Source organism: Natator depressus, chromosome 7 (assembly GCF_965152275.1).
Source record: "Natator depressus isolate rNatDep1 chromosome 7, rNatDep2.hap1, whole genome shotgun sequence".
In the NCBI taxonomy this organism is placed as follows: domain Eukaryota; kingdom Metazoa; phylum Chordata; order Testudines; family Cheloniidae; genus Natator; species Natator depressus.
Window position 1 is genome coordinate 6,452,915 of NC_134240.1, and position 22,943 is coordinate 6,475,857.

At 41.0% G+C, this 22,943-nt stretch overlaps 1 protein-coding gene across 34 annotated transcripts in view; it reads right to left on the reverse strand.

The window, feature by feature from the left end:
- The window catches only part of MAGI1 (membrane associated guanylate kinase, WW and PDZ domain containing 1), a 485,483-nt gene that overhangs the window by 24,988 nt on the left and 437,552 nt on the right, over window positions 1-22,943 (reverse strand). For 24 of the 34 annotated variants that reach the window (XM_074957408.1, XM_074957403.1, XM_074957426.1 and 21 more), the window contains 5 exons: window positions 20,628-20,659; window positions 10,664-10,880; window positions 5,360-5,437; window positions 1,976-2,067; window positions 769-961 (listed from right to left, as the gene is read on the reverse strand). In XM_074957408.1, the coding sequence (XP_074813509.1) occupies window positions 769-961; window positions 1,976-2,067; window positions 5,360-5,437; window positions 10,664-10,880; window positions 20,628-20,659 (612 nt within the window). The remainder of the gene's footprint in view (window positions 1-768; window positions 962-1,975; window positions 2,068-5,359; window positions 5,438-10,663; window positions 10,881-20,627; window positions 20,660-22,943) is intronic. The other 10 variants (XM_074957428.1, XM_074957430.1, XM_074957431.1 and 7 more) reach the window with 1 other exon arrangement.

Sequence of the window (22,943 nt, forward strand, 5' to 3'; positions counted from 1 at the left end):
TCGCTAGCTGCATTGTCATTTTCTTTGACAATGTCTCTGTTTTTTGCCTCACCCAAGCCATGTTCACCAGCAGGAATGGTTATATTTTCATCTCGGATCAATTTGGAAACACCCTAGCTTTTGAACATGGTGCTCACACAATGAAAAAGGAGAGAAGAGTTTCAAACAACTGTACTTTGCCTCAGTCTTCAATGGTCACTCAAGGACAGAACTGAAGGGATATGCTGAGAGGAAACATGGTCCAAAGGCTAGGGAACTGGACCTCTGGAGACCTGTATGGCAGTCTTGTATGTGAACCTGAGCGAGTGATTTTCCCTCTCTGTGCCTCTGTCCCTCTCCTCTGCCCTGTTCTGTTTTGTCTATTTAGATTGTAAGTTCCCCCGGACAGGGACAGTCTCTTACTGAGTGTCAGAGCATCATGAAGCTACCATATACATACAAGTAATGACAACAACAACGATTCGTGTTAGTGAACGGCTTTAACAGAAACCTGCACAAGGACCGAAGAGGCCCAGGCTGCATACAAACAGAGAATCTTGATTCATGTTTAACCAGAAAGAAATCTATATTTAAACAATATTTGAACAGCCAAAATAGAAAATAAAATAAAAATCAACACAAAGGCTGAAATAATATCTGCATCCATATTGGTATTCCCATTTTTGCAAGAATATTAGGAGAAGGAGCTTTTGATTGTTAGCAAGCAGATCACTGGACCCAGATTGAAAATAATAAGAGCTGTGCCCACACGGTCACATGACAACATACCTGTGTATACCACTTTGCGCCTTACAGTTAGATTGACATGACCTTGCTTGGCAGCCTGTTGCATAAGCTGGACTACAAGCTGGTGAGATTTTCCGACAACAGGTGTTCCGTCCACACAGATCAGTTCATCTCCAGATCTCAGACGACCGTCGGCATCAGCAGCGCCCACTGGTACAATGTGACCAATGTAAATCTGATTAATTTAAAAACAGCGAGAGAGAGAGAGAGAGAGAGAGATGTTGAATGAGCATGTACCCAACAATCAGTTCGACAGCTGGAAATCACAGGAGAGCAGTAATGAGATTTGGAGCCTCGGTCTGAGTGTGACCCAAATCAACAGCATCCAAATGACATTAACATGTGTCAGTTGTTCTGTACAGAGGCCTCTAGTAAGTAACCATCCAGGTGTTAGTAGACACCTGTCCACATCATGAAATCATCAAAAAACTACTGGCATATTCTGTTTCTGCTATTACTATTCCATAACTTTGTATCAGATCCCTCAATCTCTACAGATAATGCACTTTGAGAGACATGCTTTATAAAAAATGCTCTATAATACAATAGAAAGATGATTAATAGTATGGTCAGCCCTGCCAGGAAGGCCAAGAGGTGAACTGAGACTGAATTATCCTCTGACCTGTCCGTGAAGTCCTTGAGCCTGATTCCTCTCTCATGCACACCAATTTCAGTTTAGCCATACTGAGTTCAGCGCATTTACTCTAGCATGAGAGAAAAATCATGCTCCATAAATGGGCAGAAATGTGACAGGACAATATACAGAAATTTATATTGCTGCTCAGTGAATAGACAGGAGCATTAGGTGCTCTTAGTGTGGCACCTTTCACGGGTACTAGATTCATGTCTAAGAGGCTCAGAGAATGTGTGTGTTTGCAGGTGCGGGAAGACTGCTCAAAGGTCAAATACAACAATAAAAGAAGCTGTATTGGAAGATCTCTCTGGATCTAGGCGCATGGGCGTGGGTGGATAAATCTAGGGGTTTGGTTTGGCCTGGAATACAGATAAGGACCAACAGTGAAGTTCAGAGCTCCCCTCAAATTTTAGGGGTGTTTGGATGTGTGGTGTTAGCTTAGACCCATCTCTCATTTTAACAGAGATGCTGTTTGCATAGCACTGCATGCGTTTTTGCAGTGATTCTGGAAGGTAACACTGGTTAACATAAATCCACTTTTTAAAAAGCACTTACAGGTTCTCCAGGCTCATTTCCACCTAGAATCCTAAACCCAAAGCCCGTTTCCTTTCGCCATAGGAAGATATCCTGTTCTTGATAATCTGGAACTGAAGGAAAAGGAGGAAAGGGAATTATTGTTACTTCTAATAAGAAAAGCACAGATTTACACCCAAGTCCCCCCGAGACCTCTCAATTTTGTACTACTAGAAGTGATAAAGCTTTGAGATAGAAGATGCACTAACAGCCCAGTTGCACCTTCCTCACTCTCAGCCACTAGCACCCTACTCCATACGCTGTCCCACTGACAGCTCATGTGGTCAGGTATAGCTCACCGTGAGTAAGGATGGCACAAGTGGGCTTTGCAAGGCAAAACGGATTGCAGTCGCTTTGCAATGATGAACTAAACAATGATCTACAGTACCTGCATCACCATGAGACTTCGGATGAAAGCAAACTCATTCCAAAAGAGTTCCCAAATCAATGCTCAAATTACACACCTATGGAACCTGATCCAACTTGTGGGGCTTTCTCCCTCAGCCTCCTTCTCTTGGTTTGACTGCAGGAGGTGGTGATTAGGCCTGCTGTATTTATTAGCTGTGCTGCTCTGGCACTCGTGCTTTTTAACGAGGCTCCTTGTTTGGGAACATCCAATCAGATGTTTCCAGACTTCAAGGTAGAACTAAACACGTTCATAGGTTTAATTTGTAAATTACTGCTAGGAATCTGAGGGCTTCTATTTTAATAGCAGGCAGCCAATTGTGAATCACTGTTTGCTTAGCATTGTGATATTAGAATTCATTAATATGACCATCAGTAATAAATCCCAAACTCTTTTACAAATTATTGGTAAATACACTTCTGTCACTGCTAAGCGAATGTCTACAATAGAGAATAACTCCATTAGCAACATGATACCATTGCTTTTGTTTTTGTAAGAGAAAAAAGAAACAAGAGGTCTGTACTATGACTTCTGCAGTCATAATTATCTTTTCTACAGCACAGTTTCTTACCTGATTTGGTCTGCTGACAATGCTTTAAATAATTTTGGGTCAGATCCTCAGTTGGTGTACATCAGAAAAGTAAGGTAGCTGATTTACAGCAGCTACAGATCTGACCCTCTATATGTAAAATGACATAAAACTGTAAACCAGACAAAGACAGGTGGAAATGCAGAAGAAGCCAACTATGACTACTCATTAGTATGGAACACCACCGACACTTTTACAATGAATATTATATACACTGAAGTGGTAACCTTGAAGCGCAATTGAACAAAGATGCTTTATATTAAGTTATTCATGCTTTCTTCCTTCTTTTTGATTTAAATGTGAAATTAATTGCTGTCACTGAACAATATCAGAAGACAACTTCAGGTTCATTTAATATTTATTGGTTAGTAACTATAACATAGATGAATTTTGTAATATACTCCCGCCAATTTATAATATTATTCCTTTATAGACCAACTGTCTATATCCTAAGTAAAGAAATCACTTTCAATTTTCCTCTTTTGAGCTATTCAACTTTACTGCTACAAAAATGATTCTTTTTGTTAACAGTCTATAAGTATATCTAATATAAAAATTAATTGTATAAATACATACATATATGCAGGATGCACGTTTATAATCATACTAAAGTGGGATTCAATATCTAAGAGGAGGGGAACCATTTGTTGTTTTCATTTAGGGCCGTGGCCAAAGCCTCTTGAAGTCAATGAGAATCTTTTCCTTGGCTTCAGTAGGGTTTGGGTTGGGCCCTTCCTGCATTTTATGCTGTCTGTGTCTGTTGTACAAAAAGGGTTGGTTCTAATCAAATGGTGCTTTTTTGCTTAGGCTTCAGATAACCTATAATATTATCTTTCAAAGACTCAACAATAAATTTAAAATGTAATATGAATACAGAGACTGGAAGAGTGGAAATGAAATGAATAGGTGAACATAAGTCAGACGTGTGATTTGACATTTCCATTCACACCATTTTACAGCCAATGATTTCTACACCTTCTTTTTACACAATATCGTCTCATTTTAGCAGCTTTGTGGTTATAAATTAAGCTTTAGACCTGTATGTATCATCTCACTTTAAACTATAACCTAATTGTCCTGTAAATATAATTACAGAATAATAAAGCTACAAACATGCTGGAAGTCAGTAATTTTGATTAGTTAAGAATCAATTAGTTAAGCTGGCTGAAGGCTATTTGCTCTATGAAGGACATTCTGTATAACAACAGAATTTAGACGATAAATTAATTGGTGTTTGTCACTGTCTTTGTTAATCCAGGCATGAAAAACACAGACACATACGAAAGGTTCTCTCCAATGTTTCTCAAGCTTTTTGGCAGAGACTGGCCAAGCCAATTAGAGTGCACACCCTGCCTGTCAGAAACAAAATGGCTTCCACAGAGATCTTCAACACGGGCCCATTTTCTCAGCATCTCTTAACATGTTCACATTTATTCACCTACAGTGTCACCAACTGTTTCCTTATGTTCCTCGTTCAGATAGAGTCTACTCTATTAATGGCCAGCACGGGTAATGCAAGGCTAGGTTTTAACTAGAGCTTCACATCAGAGCAGTGAAATATTGAGTCTAAAACTGAAGTGTATCTAGCACATTTCCGTAATGTACTCAATGTGACAGATCTTAAAAGACTAAAGGAAGATGAACCAGCACCAGCACCACCCACTCCCACACACACACAGACGATGGATACAAAAGAAACAGAACTCCTTTTACAACTTTTGGCATCAGCTTGCCAATTAGATTTCTTATTGGCATAGTCCAGACTGCTAACAAAAAACTGCCCACCTCAATGGCTTAATATACTTAATGTATGACTTTAACACACAGCACAATTGTGTTTTGGAGAACTAACCCCAGTCTTCTCCTTATGGTTTAGGAGAAACCATTTTCCTTACAAATTAAAACAAAACCAAATGCTTCGTTGGGCCTTTGACTCTCTTAAATTTTAACAATGAGGACCTGGGGGGTGCATTTGTGAGGCTTCTGTCTCACAGTCCTGCCTTCATTCCCCAGTGTGGTTCTAAAGTAATGACCTTAGCATTAGCTCAGATGGCTAAAGTCTCCTTTTAAGGGCAACCATTTTGAGTAACACTGAAAAAGTTGTAAAAAGAGCTGTGTAGGGATTATGAGAAGGAATTGAACCAGCAGTTTAGAGTGACTCCATTCTGCCAACGAGACACAGCAGGGTAGGTGTATGGAGTACGACCAGAGAGTGTGTGGTTTTAACACAAATATCTAAGATCTGCTGCTTGCCAATGGAGAGCTAAGCCATCGCCTCCCTTGGTGATGAGTTGTTCCCAATCACAGAGTAGCAAGAACACCAAACAAGAAGAAAGACAAGACAGAAATAAAGTTCTCAGCTCATTCTTACATTCTCCAAAATTCGTAGAATTGATTTCTCTCTCTCTCTCACCCTTGCTCAGTCCAGTTGCAGGCGAAGGTGACATAGCTGCAATATTAATTTTACAATTTTGCAAAGCTTAATGTATCCCCTTTCCTGTTAAATTCATTTTAATTTACTTTTGACTGATATGGATTCAGTTAGGCTTTCACATATATTATTGCAAAGGTCATAGCTGCTATGGATTAAAGCAGAACCTGCTGGTCTATTGAATTTGATATATCTGAATGCTAGTTTTTGTCACAATGTACACATCTGTCTGGAAATACTTTAAAAACAGATTTTTACAAAACACCTTTACAGCTCACGTAACACAACGTCCACTGTCATGAGACAGCTACTGGAGTCAATTTCTACAGGATATAAATCTCATCTCCAGCATTAGAAAAGACTATAAACATATGAAAATGAACACTGAAAACATTTTCATACACTGGTGCTTTATTAGAGTTCCTTTTAATTAAGTGTTACTCTGTAAGCTCTCACCTCTGTCCTTTCACGTTGGGTAAAAATCTATTATCCATTGCAACAACAACTTAAATAAAATGATGGACATGCAAATACACCTGGCAGAATCAGTTTACTGTGCATAAGTCGCTGGATCATCTAGGTGTCAACACCCTTAGTAATGATAAGGTACTCGGCTAGCCACAAAAGTTTTAAGGCCCTGATTCAGCAAGGTGACTTAAGCATATGCCTAACTTTCACTACGTAAATAGGGACTATTCCAGTGTTGAAAACTACTGTGATTTGATGCAAATCTCATGATACTTTATATTCTTCTTAAATCCCCAGCGGCTGAAACAAGTGATGATATTATAATCTCAGAGTTTTTTTTCCATTAACTTTCTAGTGCTCCTGGTGAAGGAAAATAGCTTGAAAACATGACGTGGGTGCTTCCTCAAACCAGAAGACAGACAAAAAGAGCCCCAAAGAGACTGTTTATTTTAAAAAAACAAAACCCAAAACACTTGTGACTTTAGAACGCTTGGGGTTGGCAACAACACTGCTACTCATGTGTTTAAAGTCAGTCAAGTGCTTCAGTACCTTGCTTATCAAGGGACTACGTTTGTGACAGATGACCATTAGCAAAGTGCACCCACGAATCAGCTTTGTAAACAGATTTTCTCTGCAGCCGTTTCTGTTCATACGGCATGCTGTAAATATTAAGATCCTTTTAAACAAGACATTCTCTAAGGGTATGGGCACATCTGTGTGTCCAAGAGTATGAATGTAACTGTTTGTTTCATATTAATATAATGACAGAGAACATAGCCCTACAGAAGGCCCTTTTACTAGACTATTGTCTTTAAAGCCAGTCTGATCAGAAGAGAGTTGGCAATTTCCTGAGTGTATTGTTTTATAGCGGGGGAGGTGTAACATTGGATATTATTGTGCTAATATTTTTTTATTCTATGTAATTGTTGGTGAGTGAATGCTACTTACTGTGTCAGCTTTGTTGTTTCTTTTTAATCAGATTTTGAAAAAAAACTATACATTATCTGCCTGAAAACAAAATGCAAATACTAAAGATAAGCAGAATATTTTAAAAGCTTTAAAATTATTCTATAGTGTTCTGCTTTATTTTTAATTAAATGTTTAAGCCCTTCAAAGAGATTCATTAACACATCTGCAATTTAGATTAATTCATTTTGTCACTGCTGTTTTGACAGATGGCCATATGTAGGATATGGTATTTTGCAAAGCAATCAGGCCACATGAGAAAAATGTGACAACAGATTGTGCTAATCTTCAAGGAAGTTTAATAATAAATTGAAATATAAAAAGCATATCATAAAAATATATTTTCAATAAAAGGGCATAAGATGTTAGAATTGTGACACTGATAACCCTTCAATTATTCCTCCTTCCATTGAGTGCTCTCTACCCATATAATGTCTGGATCTTGGAAAGGATCCATTTTTCAAACTCAAGGTACATTCTCCCCTCGGATACACACACAACTCCCATTAGCAGTAATGAGTTTTAATCATAAAGGAGATCACGCTGCTAAAACTTAGTGGAAGTAAGTGGTAAATTATTACAACCACTAAATGATCTGGTTTCAGGATTTACTCCTTCACTCTCCATTCTTTAAGGGCTTGATCCTCCAAAGTGCCCTGTCTTCAGGCCATGATGCAACGAAGCACTTAAGCTCAGCCTTAACCTCAAACATATGAACAGCCCCGTTGGCTTTAGTATCTGAAGTTAAGCTTTGTTGAATCGGGAGCAGAGCACTCATCACCCATATCCAGTGTCAGTGAGAGTAAAGTGGCCTTCACATAAGAACATTAATTCATATATGTATTAAATAGAGTCGCAATTCCCACTCCAGCGGGTCCAAGGAACTAATTAAGATTCTTAGGTGAATGCTGTCACCTTGGGCTGACTGGATTATTTTATGTACATAACAGAGTATTTCTATGGCTCTCCTTATCATGGTATCAGAGTGCCTCATGAAGCCATTTAGATGGGTGTTTGTGACAGACAGAAGAGCTTAAGCACGGAAGCTGGAAGGGCATGATGTGGGGACAGGAGGCCGCATGTACAGAAAGGACTTTCAGAAGGAAGAAAGGGGAAAAAGGGAGAATTCTAGAACAAACAAGGAGGGAACCTCAGAAACAAGCCAATGGAGAGAGTTGAGGAATGGCCTCTGAAAGGCCTGTGTTGTCCCCTCCTGTTACACAGATGGAAGAACAAAACTGGGAAATACCCCGGCCATGTTGGAATGAGTGAATGAATGAGGGTAGAATTCCTTGCATCCATTTGCAGGTGGACAGGGAGGGTCTTACCCTGCTCAGCCTCAGATTTCAGCCTAGAGATCCAGGCAGGTGTTAATGCTGCTGAGCTAATAACAATGACTAATTAGTATGAGCTACTCAGTTAATTACAATGATCTAAATAGCTGCAGGGGGTCAGAGACAATGAGAGCACAGTTCCCAATGCAGCCAGGCTGCAGGGAGAAGAGGAGAGCCAATGCAGTCAGGTGGAGGGCTAGTGTCCCTACAGGGTGGCTTCTACCTCTGCAGTTCTGGCAGGGTGGCCCTGAAGGACTGGAAAACCATCTTACCCCTCCTTCCTAATGATCTCTTGAATACTCATTGAAGTAATTTCAATCACCTAGGGCCCCATTGTTCAAGTGGGCCAAGAAGAGGGCTCTCTGGCTCAAGGAAAGAACCAGGCCTGCAGAGCCAGAAAAAGTATGTCAAATCCTTAGAAGGGAAAGAGAGAAAGACAGAGAAGCACAAACTCACGAGACACATTGCTGAGGCATCGAATCCAGAGAGACACTTCTGCACCCGAGAAACCTGTCACTCATGATTTGTTTTTTGGGTTTTTTTTTTCATGCCATAAGATTTAAAAATGATTCGATTGGTTGGAAAAACCAACGAACTGCTGTACGTTCTGGGGTAATGTATCTTTGTATAAATATTTTGTCCGTATAAACTTACATTTTGCATGCTATGAAGTTTTTGTGCAAGAAGATCATCCTTTACGTAAATAAAAACAAAATCTAGAATGTGCTCCTTTAGCACAAACTATTTCAAGCTCTCTTGTCCCTAATTAAAAGAATAATATTGTCTGAAAGTATGCCTAATATGCTTCAAATATTGCTCTGAGAAGTTTTTAGAGGTTCTTCTCTCTAAGGCATTGTGATTAAAACAAGGCAAACACGTTTATTTTCATTGCAGAGAAGGAACCGATTGAAACCAATTTTATACTCTTGGAGTGGAGTCAAACTCTCCTCAACTATTACCCGAGTGCATGTATTAATAATTAAAATAAATGCACTTACTGCATGCATATGGTGTTGTGTATTTTAGGGTAGTATATGCTGGTAAAGACAGAAAGGCTCAGCAGTGTTCCCGGCCACCAAGAGTGAGATGGAAATGCATTTCACCTGAGTTTTGGCAAACCAATTTTTCTTTCACTGACTTTAGCTCCCTTTTATAGTAACTGTTGACCTGTGACCCCTGACCTGATCCTACCAAGGTTATAAGACAAGCTTACTCGGGTGTGTGTGTTTGTGTGTGTAATTTGCTCTGAGTGATGCTAATATAGTTGAAATGCAAACAGGAAAACATACCAAAAAAAATTAACATTAAGACAGGGTTGGCATCAGGCTGAGGCCTAGCAGGTATAGGTTTGTTAGCACAGAAGGCATAAAGTCTTTAGCATAATTACATGACCTACGGCAAAAGCGGTAAGAGTTTTTGTCATAAACAAGTTAATCAGAGGAAACAAAATAATGAAATCTTAATGGAATTTGGGGTTGGGGGGGGGGGGGGGGTTGAGCAACATGTACCCGTGTGGCTAACCAGGTTGAGGCATTGGAATTATTCACAAATGTATTGATACAAATAGCTATGTCAATAATCAGACCACCAGTTATGATTCCCTGGAAGGCCCCATACAGGCAAAAGACAAAGGCTTAATTACATATGGTAACAGATATGTTAATGTTTCAAGAAAGGGGGTATCAAAACTGATGCATGTATGTTTTCTGGTAGCTTCATCGGAATGACATAATAGCCAAAACTGTCACTGTCACTGCCACTGATGGTGACCGCCACTGACTGACCTACCCTGTCTCTGTTTTCATGTCCATGATGTTGTGCATATGTCAACTCTGTGGATTGCTTTGCACTTTACTTCTAGTTAATGCTCTGTATTTTTCATTTGTGGATGGTTTGGGTTCTTGATTAAGATTTTTAGGTCTCTGTGTATACCCAACCAATCTCAAACTCAACGTGAATAAAATGTTCTTAAGTAGCCATTAGAATGATAAACCTGTTATTTGTAAAACAGTAATTTGAATTTGTCTAAGCTACATAACCAAGCAGCATTCACTTGCTATGAGAACTTTGAGATATTTTCAGAGGCAGTTGGGCAACTAACTCTGCTTCACGTCTTTGAAAGTCTCCTTAATGCCTGATTTGAAAATAAGTTAAAAAAGGGATGAAAAGAAGGACCTCAATATTTAAAATATTTTACTGGGTTTTGAACAGTGTTATGGTCTAAACCCACTTATCAGAGGCAATCAAAACTCATTCTTCATCCAAGACAAAACTGATTCTTTGTTAACACGAACTAGAAATAATTTGCTGATCTTCACAGCTTTTTCCCAGAACTTCATTTACGTGTATCAATTTAACCAACTGAAAGCCCAATATTTTCAATAACAATTTAAGAGATTCAATTCCTATAGATGAAAATCATAAAGAGTGGCTGCCAGAACTGTAGTCTTAACAACCACACCTGTTCAATACTCACGTCGGCTTTCATACATGCTCCTGGACTGGGCCCAGATTTTGAATGGATCTGGCTTTTTCTGTCCAGAGTTGTCCGGCTGCTCCCCAGCTGGTGCTTCAGTGGCAGGGTAGTCGGGAAGCACCTGAGTGGTATGGATGGGTGAAGCAGTGTGCGTGCTACGGTGGCTAGAGACGCTATGCTGGGAACTGTTTTGGCTGTCTTTCCTTTCAAGTGGTTGCTGAACGTCAGAAAGCAAGTGCGAAGAGAAAGAACAGAAGGTTATTGGTCTCTGAGTGGGTGTTTTCCATCATTCTTTCCCCCCCTTCTTTGATCACTGTTTCTGCGTGCATACAAATAAATATATACATCACATTTTGGTGGCCATCATTTCCAGTTAATGCTGAGTGCAGAAAATTTCCCCAAGACACACTTTGACAGACAGACTGGCAGAAGTAGTATGTAAAATGGAAAGAAATTAATCACAAAAAACATCCATCCTTCTGTGTCTCACCACAAAACAAATCAAAATTTCATTATAGGATACTAGTTTCAATGTCTTTTTTTTCCTCTATGCTAAACTACAAACATCTGTATTCAGATATCTTTAAGAGTTTAACATAAACCCACAAAAGCAAGGACAAAAAATCTCGGCAATCAGACTGAAAAGCCATTCTTAACTGCTACTGGATGTAGGCATTTCAGACCTTGATATGCAAAATCACATCTCATTCACAGATCTTTGCAATCCTCAAGTCATAATGAGTTGGTTGGGAACAGAGTTCAAGGAAATTAAGATGCAAGACTTGAACCTCATAGCATTCATTAGATCCTTAACATTACCGAAAAATATTTACTTGCCATTTGATTTCCTTGTTTTAAGCAAGTATATTAAAACAAAGAAAAATGTTTCTACTTACATTCAAGGCTTATTCTACACAGCATGTCAAAAAGACCTGTCTTGTCAATATTTAGCTACATTGAGTATGTTGTTCTTAACTCACATTCACATAATTGGCTGCAATAATGTATGCAAATTAACAAGAGTCACATTTGCACTGCAAGACTTCATGCTACTAAAAATGTTTCTGAAGAGTTACCAAGAATGGGCAGTAAATATGTTTAAAACAATGCTCACTGTAGTCTATTGTTTCCACATTACAAAAGGGCCTTGTTGCTATTAATTGACTGGCAAATCTCACATTAAAAAGTGAAGCCAATTTTCACTTTTAATTCTGTGAAAGGTTAATTCCTATTTATGTTTAATTCCTATGAAAGGTTTCACCAGAGAGATCAAAGACCAAAAGGCATGGGAACTGAGCTATTTTCTCTTCTAGAAGTGAAACTTTAAAGCACATTGGTGCACCAATGTAGGAAACATGCAATGCCATTGTCTGTCTTTTATAGCTAACCAGACTCCTTCAATTTCTAATGCTATTTGTCTGGTTTCTCTTCTGGGCACCAAGGGCCTGATCTAAAGCCCATTGAAGTCAGTAGAAAGACACACATTGGCTTTGGATCAAACTAGTGCTTCATTTGTAATGAAAGAGGTGCTGGGGCTCAAATAATTTTTTTATGTTCATAACTGACGCAGCAAGCCCAGAGGTGCCGGGGCTCTGAACTGCCAGGCCCAGAGGTGCCGGGGCTCAGCGCAGGCACAAATTAAGCACTGGATCAGACCCTATAAATTCACCGTACAAAGCAAAACAAAGACGTGCTTTCAGTGCACCCCCAATATGCACAGCATTGTAGCACGTCTGTAAAGAACCACCCAAATTACACCGATACTTCCAGGGTGTGGGACCATCATAGTGTCATTATTTGCAACACAGTAGCGCACAGAGTCCCTAAGCAAGATCAAGGCCTCCTGGCTTTCCGTGGTATACAGATACACAGGGATCGGATTTGCTGGGGCCCCGGGGCTGAAGCCAAAGCTCGAGCCCCACTGTCTGGGACCGAAACTCAAGGGCTTCGGCCCTGGGTGACGGGGCTCAGGTTCTGGCCCCTCTGCCTGGGGCAGTGGGGCTCGGGCAGGCTCAGGCTTCGGTCCCCCTTCCTGGGGTCATGGAGTCAGTTTTGTTTTCAGAAGGGGGTGGGAGGAAGGTCGCGGTGCAATGAAGTTTGAGAACCCCGGCTTTCACTGATGCCTCCACTGACTTGAATATTAAATAAACTGTGTTCTTTAAAGTCATTTTCAACTGAGCAGGTCTGCTGTGACTTGCTCAGCAACCAGGTTTCAAACACAAATACCCTAACTGATTTTAAACATTTTTTCCTTTTCCTACGTGGCGAAAGAAGCTAATTCACATACAGCCTTACTTGCCTACAAAAACCCAGGTTTTAAAGTAAGCCATTTTAAGACAGAGCTCTGCAAACAGCCTCTGAGCTGTGGATGACCACCCTTAAATAACAGTTTTACAACTAAAAATGTCATTTTTGCAGCATGTTTTTTTTTGGTTGCTGTTGTTTTATTTTGTGGCAAATAATTAAACAACAAGAGCACCTCGTGAGCACAGTATACCAGGTTTCAAGCCAGTGTGATTGAATATAGTTGATTTAGAGAACCTTGATCATAGGGACTACAATAGAAAATCGCATTCAAGTCTTAGGTAACACTTGTAAACACAAGAACAAGGCACTAATATCATCTCCCTGGATAATAATCTTTTCTTTAGACGAGGAAGTTAAAAAAAATAAATCTCATTTAGATTATATGAGAAATGTAAACAATTTAAAACTAGCATTCAGTTCTAGAGTTCGAATCTGTATTTTGGATCTAACTGAAACTTTCTGTATGTCCTAGGCAAAATAAGCAAGCAAGCAAAAAAACAAGAACAACCCCTTCTTCCCCCTCCAACCCTTCATTAAGCTGGAGTTACTGCTGTAAAGGTACACAAATTGCGTAGGAAGGAAAAGTCCTTCTGCAACAACAAAACAACTTTAGAAAGCTAGGAATCTCTACGCTCAGGGTGCTTTTTAAAATAAAACAGAAATAAAAAGTATGGAAATGCACAGTTATGATCACAACCTCAACCTGACTCAAAAAGGTGACGCTGTTGCCAAAAAAAAGCAAATGCAATTTTGGGTTGCACTCAGAGAGGCACAGAATGCAATTCACAGGATGCGATAGTACTGCTCTACTCCAAGCTGGTTAGGCCTCGGCTGGAGCAGTGTGTCCAGTTTTGGTCATCAATATATAGAAAGGAGGTGGAGAAACTAGAAAGGATACAGAGCTGAGCAACAAGGATGATCAAAGGGATAGAATGCAAGCCATATGAGCAAAGTCCAAAGGAACTGGGTATGTTTAGCTCGGAAAAGAGGAGATGGGGGGGGGGGCATGATAGTTGTCTTCAAATACTTGAAAGGCTGTCATAAAGAATATGGAGAAAAGTTGTTCTCGCTTGCCACAGAGGGCAGGACAAGAGGCAATGGGTTCAAATTACAGCATCGCAGATTTAGATTAAATCTCAGGGAAAACTTTGTAACTGTAAGTACAAAGACGTACAGACAGCAGGACAATGGAACAAGCTGCCTAGGGAAGTCACGGAAGCACCTTCGCTGGAGGGTTTTCAAAAAGAGGCTGGATCGTCATCTTCCTTGGATGGTTTCAACAAATTCTGCATCTTGGCAGGGGATTAGACTCGATGACCCTTGCGGTTCCTTCTAACCCTGTGGTTCTATGATTCTAAAAGTGACCTCACTATGACTGATTATTCTGGACAAGCTTCCGAATGCCCATGGGTGTTCAAATCTAAGAGGATCAGATTGTTGAGAGGCAGTGTAGACAAGAGGTTGCTACACCAAGGGTATGAACTTGATCATCATTAGTCAACTGACGTGCAAAACACAGAGTTTGGAGGGAAACGTCTAGGTCAAACATAAACCCCAAATTTATGTAACACCAGAATTCCTTACCCACACAGGTGAAGTGCATTAAGTGGACTCAACATGCTCACAGCCTGTAAATATCCCTAGGCCTTTATCACGACTTTCTTCACCCAAATAGATCCCAGTTACAGTTACAATCAGATTTTCCCCTCCTGATGTTTGCAGTATAAGTGCTGCAAATGCCTTTGACTGTACTGTTTTTACTTAGACCACCAGTAAAAATGAACAACAAGAAGTTACTTAATTTCCCAGCGTAGCGACTAGAGAGTAGGCAGAGCCATTCTGAATATGGCTTCTTGTAGTTATACACATGCCTGAATTCTGGGCTCATTTTTCAGCCTTCTGCAATACCATTTCCAGCCACAATCACTCTCTTTCCCATGAAGCTCAGGGTCGAGCCAGCCTTCAATGAGGCTGCAATGTTAATACAGTGCTAGTCACCCGAGGAAGCTCATGTGTTGATACAGTACACTGCACCTTCCCTTGCAAAAGGCTGTGCGATGATTAACGGAAGTAGAGGAAAACTATACATTCAAGGGAGTTTGTAGCAATTATACTCAACACTAGGGTGAGGAAATAGGATTGTAAGTATCTCACAGAGTAGTGTTAAGCTGGAAGGTGTTAACTGCCACCAAACACAGACCCTGATGTACTAAGCACCATTCCTTCAAGCTAAATGTGACTGCTGAAACAACAGAAGCCACCACCTAAGGCAGCAGCTACGTGGCAAGGCCGGGACCAGCAGACTGCGAGCGAAGTGGTGGTGAACATGGCCCTGAGAGCAGCAGTGCCGATGTTCTGATGTGCCGGAGGGTGCTCAACCCCCAGCTCTTCCCCAGGCCCCCCCCACACTCCACCCCTTCCCACCCCCATCCTGCCTCTTCCCACCCCCGCTCCATCTCATTCCGCACCTTCCCCCAAGCACGCCCCACCCTTGTTCCGTCCCCCTTCCCCACAGTACCTCCTGCACGCCGTGGAACAGCTGATCATGGCGGGCAGGAGGCACTGGGGGGGGGGGGTGTGCTGGGGGGAGGGGAAGGAGCTAATTGGAGGGGGGGGCACCAGCCCCGGTGCCTATGCCGGACAGAGAGAGAGAGCAAAGGCAGAGCCCTTTGGGCACAGGACTTGATGGAAAAGCAGGCTTGGTAATGGTGAGCATGGAAACAGCCTGATATTGTTTTTTCCTACTGTGTTCAGGGAAACAGGACTTCGTGGACATACTTTGTAAACGAACGAGACTGTGCCAAAGAAACACCTAACTCATATCATCCACTTCTCCTCCTAACAGAAAGAGGCCGGCCAGCCCCTAAATACTGGCTAACTGCTTGGGCCAGAAGGGAGCAGTCGTTTGTGGGGAGAGGTTGTGAACATGAACAATTTTAAGGCTGGGAAATTCAAAAGAGCTCAGCTACTATTTAGGCACCTAAACAGTGGTAACACCTTCAAAAGAGCTCGGTGCCCAGAATGCTTAGCTGCCCTGGGGACAGATCATATATTTCGGTGCCTAGACTGGAACTGAAGTCTCTTTGGAAAATCTGGCCCCAGTTAAAGAGTTGCCTAGAATGATCCTTTCTCCCATGTGGGACATTTTGATACAAACCAAAAAATGTTAGCTCTCATCAAAGTTTTCTGGGAATATGTTTATTTTTCAGCCAAAAAAATCAAGAACCCCTAAACAGAAAAATGTCAGCCCCACACTGACAAAAACTAAAATAGTTTCATATTTTTGGCTGAAAATGTTTACTTTTGGGTGCTTGGATGAAAAATAAAAAAATTGGCAAAGAAAGCAAACATTTTCTGTGAATATTTTCGTTTACTCCAACACCCAATATTCTGCTGAAATATAGTTTTTACTGGAAACTTCAATTTGCCCTAGAGCAGTGCACTTTAAATCTGGCACCCAGCGCTTTTACAACTTTGGCCCTTCAAGCTCAGCTGAAAAGCTCTCGCTCTAAAAGGCAAAAAACCACAAAATATTCCAGAATCACCGTACATGAAAAGAATACAGATATAGATGGTTAGACATTACACAGCCATATATTCTAAAATAAAATCATTCAAAGTCACTTCCTCCTTCCTTTACCTACCAAGACCTATGTTCTGGCTTTCTAGGCCTATGTCCCCTCCCCCTCCCTCTGACTCCTCCCCCCCCTTGCTACAGCTGGTAATATTAGTTCATCTAAAGGAGTGTAAGGAAGTCATCTCCCTCCTCTGTTGTGGTCTTAGGACATGGCTACACTTGCAGATGTAGAGCGCTTTGAGTTAAACCAGCCTTCGTAGAGCGCAGTAGGGAAAGCGCTGCAGTCTGTCCACACTGACAGCTACAAGAGCACTGGCGTGGCCACATTAGCAGCTCTTGCAACGGCCACAGAGAGTAGTGCATTGTGGTAGCTATCCCAGCATGCAAGTGGCTGCAACGTGCTTTTCAAATGGGGGGGAAGGGAGTGTGACAGGGAGTGTGTTGTGTGTATGTGGGGGGGAGAGAGTGTTGTGTGGTTTTGGGGGGGCTGAGAGCATGTCAGAATGCTGTCTTGTACGTTCAGACAGCAGCAGACCCCTGCTCTCCCCTCCCTTCCCCCCCCGGCCTCTCTCTCTCACACACAGCATTTGACACTAATGGTTGCTTTGTCCCGGAGCAGATAAGTAGCCGGCTGTCAGAAACCGAGCTTTCAAAGGGCATATCTGCATTCCTGCAGCGATTCCAAAACAATGCGAAGAGTGGCCACTTGACCTAAGGGGATTATGTTACGTTTCCGGAGGCTGATCAGAGTGCAGTAAGGCAACACCTCATTCACACTGAGGCCCAAATGTTTCAGCCAAGGCGTAACAAGCGTTCCTCTTCTCGCCGAGGTAGAGCACCCGCAGCGCTGTAGCCGTGAAGTCAGAGCGCTCTACGTGCCTTGCTAGTGTGGACGGGGAGTGAGCTAGGACGCCCGGAGCTGCTTTAATGCGCTCTAACTCGCACGTGTAGCCAAGCCCTTAGTCATTACATTAGCTGCTACAGCAGAGAATCACAGCACCTTGAACTCAGGTTACATCACATCAGGTGAGACTTAAAACTAATAATGAGATATGAAAAGCCTTCCAGTGCGCCTTCAGAAATGCCTTTGTGCTTTTCTCTGTCTGCAAGCGTATTCTCTTGGAGCCAAGTCCTGCAGACACTGCATGTGCAATACCAATGGTCCTGGCCACAGCAAAACTTCCAGGGCCCTACAAATTTCTCTATCAAGACTGAGTCTGGCAAAGTTAGGCAGATATGGCAGGATGGGAGTAGGTTAATAGAACCAGCTGCAAAGCCAGGGCATGTCTGAGAAGGAAGCAGGCACTGGGCACTAGCTAGCTGGGAGTGGGGGGAGGGGGAACGTATCTGGGATTGGAGAGGGGCTTCATTAGGCTGCAGAGAAGGAAGGGATGAGCAGTGAGCTGGGCGAAGGAGGAACAGGAGGGGACTGAAGATCTGAACTTGAGTTTACTCTGTAATGCAGTACAGAAAACAGAACGTGGCCCTGGTTTAAGATCCATCTATCAACATAAGGGCTGACTGCATGTGGCTTATTTAAGAGCAGCTAACTTATTAATCAAGAAGTAAATTTTGTTTCAAAGGCCTCTTGGAGAACAGTGAAGGTGAAGACGACGACAGGGGCTACATGAATACTATGCCACATGTTACACGGGTGCAGCGACAATAGCTCACATAGTGGTACCTGGAGAAAAGACTCTGGGCCTTGGCATCTGTACCACGAGGCTGTGATGTTTGCATCACCACACTGCCCCGGCAACCGCTAGGGGTGCCAAAGAGTCAAGCCCTGAAAATCTTGCAGGGCAGTTTCAAGGCAGAATCTCAGGCAAGTCCCCTCCCACCCACCCCAGTTGCAGAATGGTCTGTATCTACTGGAATGGCTGGGACTCAATGCCAATGCAGTTATATTCTGAAACTATTCCTCCTCCACCCCCACATCACACAATTCAACACAGAACCTGTATTTAATTAACTATAAAAAGGACGTTAAAGGAAGTTATATTAAAAATAAAAGTAAAATATTGATAATTTTTTTATCCTCTTCACTTAGACTAAAAGAGATTGTATTCTATGGGCTGGTCACTCTGCTCCTTTTCCTTTAAGGAGTGTGACTGTTCGACTTCCATGTACTCTAAAATAGCTGCCACGATGTATCAATATAAGATAGTATTATCCACTAATTGCTGGTGCAAACACTCCGTTTTATATCTAAACAGAGGAGGAAGGCTGTTTTTATTGGATTCTTCCTTTTCGGATGGAACAGCACTGCCTGGGGGTGTGGTGAAAAATATCAAAGGGTTATGCAGAAAGGTAAGAGAGCTTTCAGGAGTGTAACATGCAAGGAATCTGGTTGCTTTTAGTGAAGGAAATGGTTTCTCTGCAAGCAAATCCCATGGGGGGGAAAAGAAAAAAAAAAACCTACAGCTGGGGGCTGGTAAATTCATTAAAGACTCCAGAACTACACCTGTTTGTAAACAGTCTCTTTGTTCATATAGAGAGGATTATCCCTACATGGATTTAGGTGTCTCACAGATTTAAAATGCTTCTAATGAATCATTGTTCACTTGGCAGGTGTTTAACACAGCATCAGATTAATAAGGAGATGATGTTACATTTCCTGATTCTGTGAGGGCACCTGTTTTTAAAAATCGAAGTTCATTCATCATATGACAGTTTAATGAATAAAGGTTATAAATGTCTTATATCAATTCAACTATTCCTTCTCTGACAGGGGAAAAAATGCAGCAGCAAAAAATAATCTGCTTGGCATGTACATATTTTACACACTTGTTTCTATTTTACCAAAGGCTGAATTAATCATTGACTATGACACAGAAGTAAACGCATACGGTCTGACATTTCTGTGATTTGAGTGAGAGCACAAACTGCACTTCTCCCTCTCAACATTAATGCAAACTGACAATGGTATAGGCCTGAAGTCATGTGACTTTAATCAGCACTGCTCTAAGCCATCAGAATCACATTAATTATTTCAGGGCTATCTTTTGGGATGAACAGAGAACTCGCATTAAAAGCAGGAGATTCTGCTCATCTTCTTAACAAACCTCTTACCGAGCTTTACAGAAAGGTGGACTGTTAGCAGCTGCAGCTATCGGCACCCACAACGGACCGTCAGTGAACTTTCACAGGGTCTTATAGTATTGCAAAGACCTCACTCTTGGGACTTTCTCAATGCTATTGGGAAATAAGCCTACCTTCTTCACTACCCCTTCAAATAAATGGAAACTTTCACCTTGTAAATATCTCATTTCATGGAGAATATTCAACCCTTTCCCAGATTCATAAACATCACGTTATTTTTGTTCCACTATACTAGGAGCTGAGCATTAATGACCCTTTAGACCGTAGCTTCTAAGCTATTAGCTAACACGTCAACCAGGTAACGGTTCTACAGGGAAACAAGATTAGAAAGGACAGGGAAATATTGATTTTTTTCCTTCTCTTGCCCCCCCCTTTTTTTTAAATAAAGGATCCCACACCTGCAGTACAATGCTGCTAAAGCCAAGCTAAATAACAAAAGATGCCCTACACAACAACTGAGATATTTCCAGTGCTGGGGCAGCTAACAGTATCCGCTGGAAACTGTAAATATGCATGATTTGTCTTTCTGTAAATATACATGCTTTAATATTTCATAAAATCATTCAGCAGCTGGTGCATGAGAAAGATCAGGGAGTAAATGCAAAAGGTTGGAATATGGACACCACTGATAGGAATTGTTCGCTGGAAAGAAGGTGGAGTGTCCCATCTTTCAAAAAGGAAACAATGGCTTGGGGGGGGGGGAGGGAGGGAGGTAAGGGAGGAAGAGCTCCCTCAGCGGGGAAGAGGATCAGTAAACCTCTAGCCTTTTTTGCCAACAAGCTCCCTTTCTGTTCTGAATTCTCCTCTCAGTTCACCATGCAGCACAAGCTGTGCAAGGCAATCCGTGTTGGAACAGACAGACAACTTAAAACAATCAACACCCCACATGAAAAAAAATCAATCAATCAATCAGATCAAAACCACCAGCCCCCTCACACAAAACAGACAAACAAAAACAGCAGGTGAGAAGGTACTTACCGACTTTGGGCTCTTCTTTGGGACTGGCAATCCTGAAAAAAGGCAACAATGAAAAAATAAACATTAGCATATAAATGTTACTTTCCTAAAAAAAAAAATCCCTAGGTGTATCGTCTGAATGTAGCCATCTGCAGAGTTATGTCAGATTTTGTTCTGGCATTGGAGTTACCAGTCTGTTCATATCGAATCAAAGAGGAGGGAGAGAGAGAGAGAGAGAGATCTGCATTAGCTATGCTGACTTGTGCTGCAGCAGCCTGGAGGCTGGGGAAAGAAATTCACAGACCTCAGCGGCCTGGGAAATTGAACACTTGGACAGAATCTCAAATGCTCCCCTGGATTAAGAGAGACTTAGCTTACAATTAAGCCAAGGATATTTCCTTTTGACGCGATCGGCTTGTCAATTTTATCGGACCAATCAGAACCACAGAAGAGTAACAGGTTGATTTTTTAAAAAGTGTCTCTCTAGAAATAGATTTTTAAAAGCAAATTTGTATTGGCTTTAGATGAGAGGCTCAGGCTGGCAAAGCAAAACAAAAGCACAAAGAGGGATAATCTTTATCCCTAAAAGGGATCATTTACAAATATGGATATTACTGACAAAACACACAAGTTTTCTTCAAGTCCACTCTATATACGTAGCTATAAATATGATCAATTTCAGATTGCTGTAACTTGAAAATAAAATGCTAAGAATGTCTTGACTCTGATGTGCACGTAGTGGGCTGAGGTGAAAGGTTTAGGTAGTTCGGGATGATGGGAATTTTTGGGGATGATCAATGATCATGATCAAAATGCAAAGAAAGAAACAATTTAAAAGCACGCAGTAGCAGAGAGAAGGGTGATTTTGCCCATTGAAGCCAGCTCCTTAATTGGTATGATGAGCTCATAGACCTGGGAGATCCCAAGACTGATTTTTGCTGACTTCCTCTATCAGTGGCGTAATGGCCAATGGCAATGAGGTGTAAACTTGTTGGACATGACCTACGATATAGGAAAAGCTATTCTGAGCAGATAGATTAAAGAAAAAAATAAATTATTTTCAATTAAAAAAAAAAAAGCGTTCTCGCCTCAAACCTGTTTCCTTATGTGGCATTCCAGAAAAAATAAACATAAAAACAAAACACAGATTACACTGCACATTAAGTGCTCAGTAATTCGGACATTCAAAATCTGCTTTCATCTTTAGGATGAGATTTATGTGGCATTTATGCAGCATTATGTTTCCTACTTTATACACTTTGTTTGCACTAAAAACCATGCTCCTATCTAACTTTTATACAGGAAGTAAAACAAGTTATGCAACTGAAATATGAATTGTTATAGCAAAAAGTTCATCTTACAGTAATTTGCAAGATATGATCTATGAATATGGAATATCTACAATTACAAATCATAAACAGTACCCGCTTACCGCCTGCTGTCAGACTTGTATGTAAATAAGACTGCATAAGACAAAATGCTGTTGTCTGATTTTAAATTAATTGTTTTCAACGATTGGGGAGTACTAGTGCTCTAGACATTATCCTGTTTGGTGCATTATCAGCAAATAACTAAGACCCTCTAGGGCAGTGATTGATTGTGGGGTAGTGGAATATCAAAACTGTTTATACGAAACAGATAAGATTGCAGCTTTGTTTTAAGCAGACATTGCCTGCATTCATGTAACACAATCAAAGAATAAAGCACCAACCAACAGTTTTCATGACAAGTCACATTTGTAACAGTTTAACACATATTACAGTATATATTTGCATTCTTTGCAAGAGACACTCTTTCTGATTAAATGGATCCATCACCCCCACCACCCCCCGCAGAGTTGGCACTATAGCAATCCAGTTGTTCTCCAAAAGTTAAAACTGTAGATGCAACTGAGCTGTAGGTTCAAAGTGAACTCGATATTTAGTTTATTGCACCAGGGTGATTACGTGTTAAAATGTAATAAATATGAACTTCTGAACAAGCCTTTCCTTTAAAATTTGTCATTAATTGCAGCTGCTACAATCCAAAAAGATCGAAAATGGCTGAAAAATGATGGAAAATACACACAAGGCCATTGTTTGACAGGCCCTCCAAAGGCTCATGAATCTTACTGTGTCACTGCTCTGTGCCAGACTTTGCTACAGAGCAAACAATAATTGACTTTTTACCAAAACAAGCAACTGTGCATGTTCAAAACACGTCAGTAACTTTTGTTGGGACAAAATGAGGGGATAACTTGTGTTAATACTTTGCTGTAAAAATGTATTTATTGTAAATCAAGACCTAATTTAAAATCCGAGTTTCTGCTGTTGTGGGCCAAACTTGGAGATAATAGAC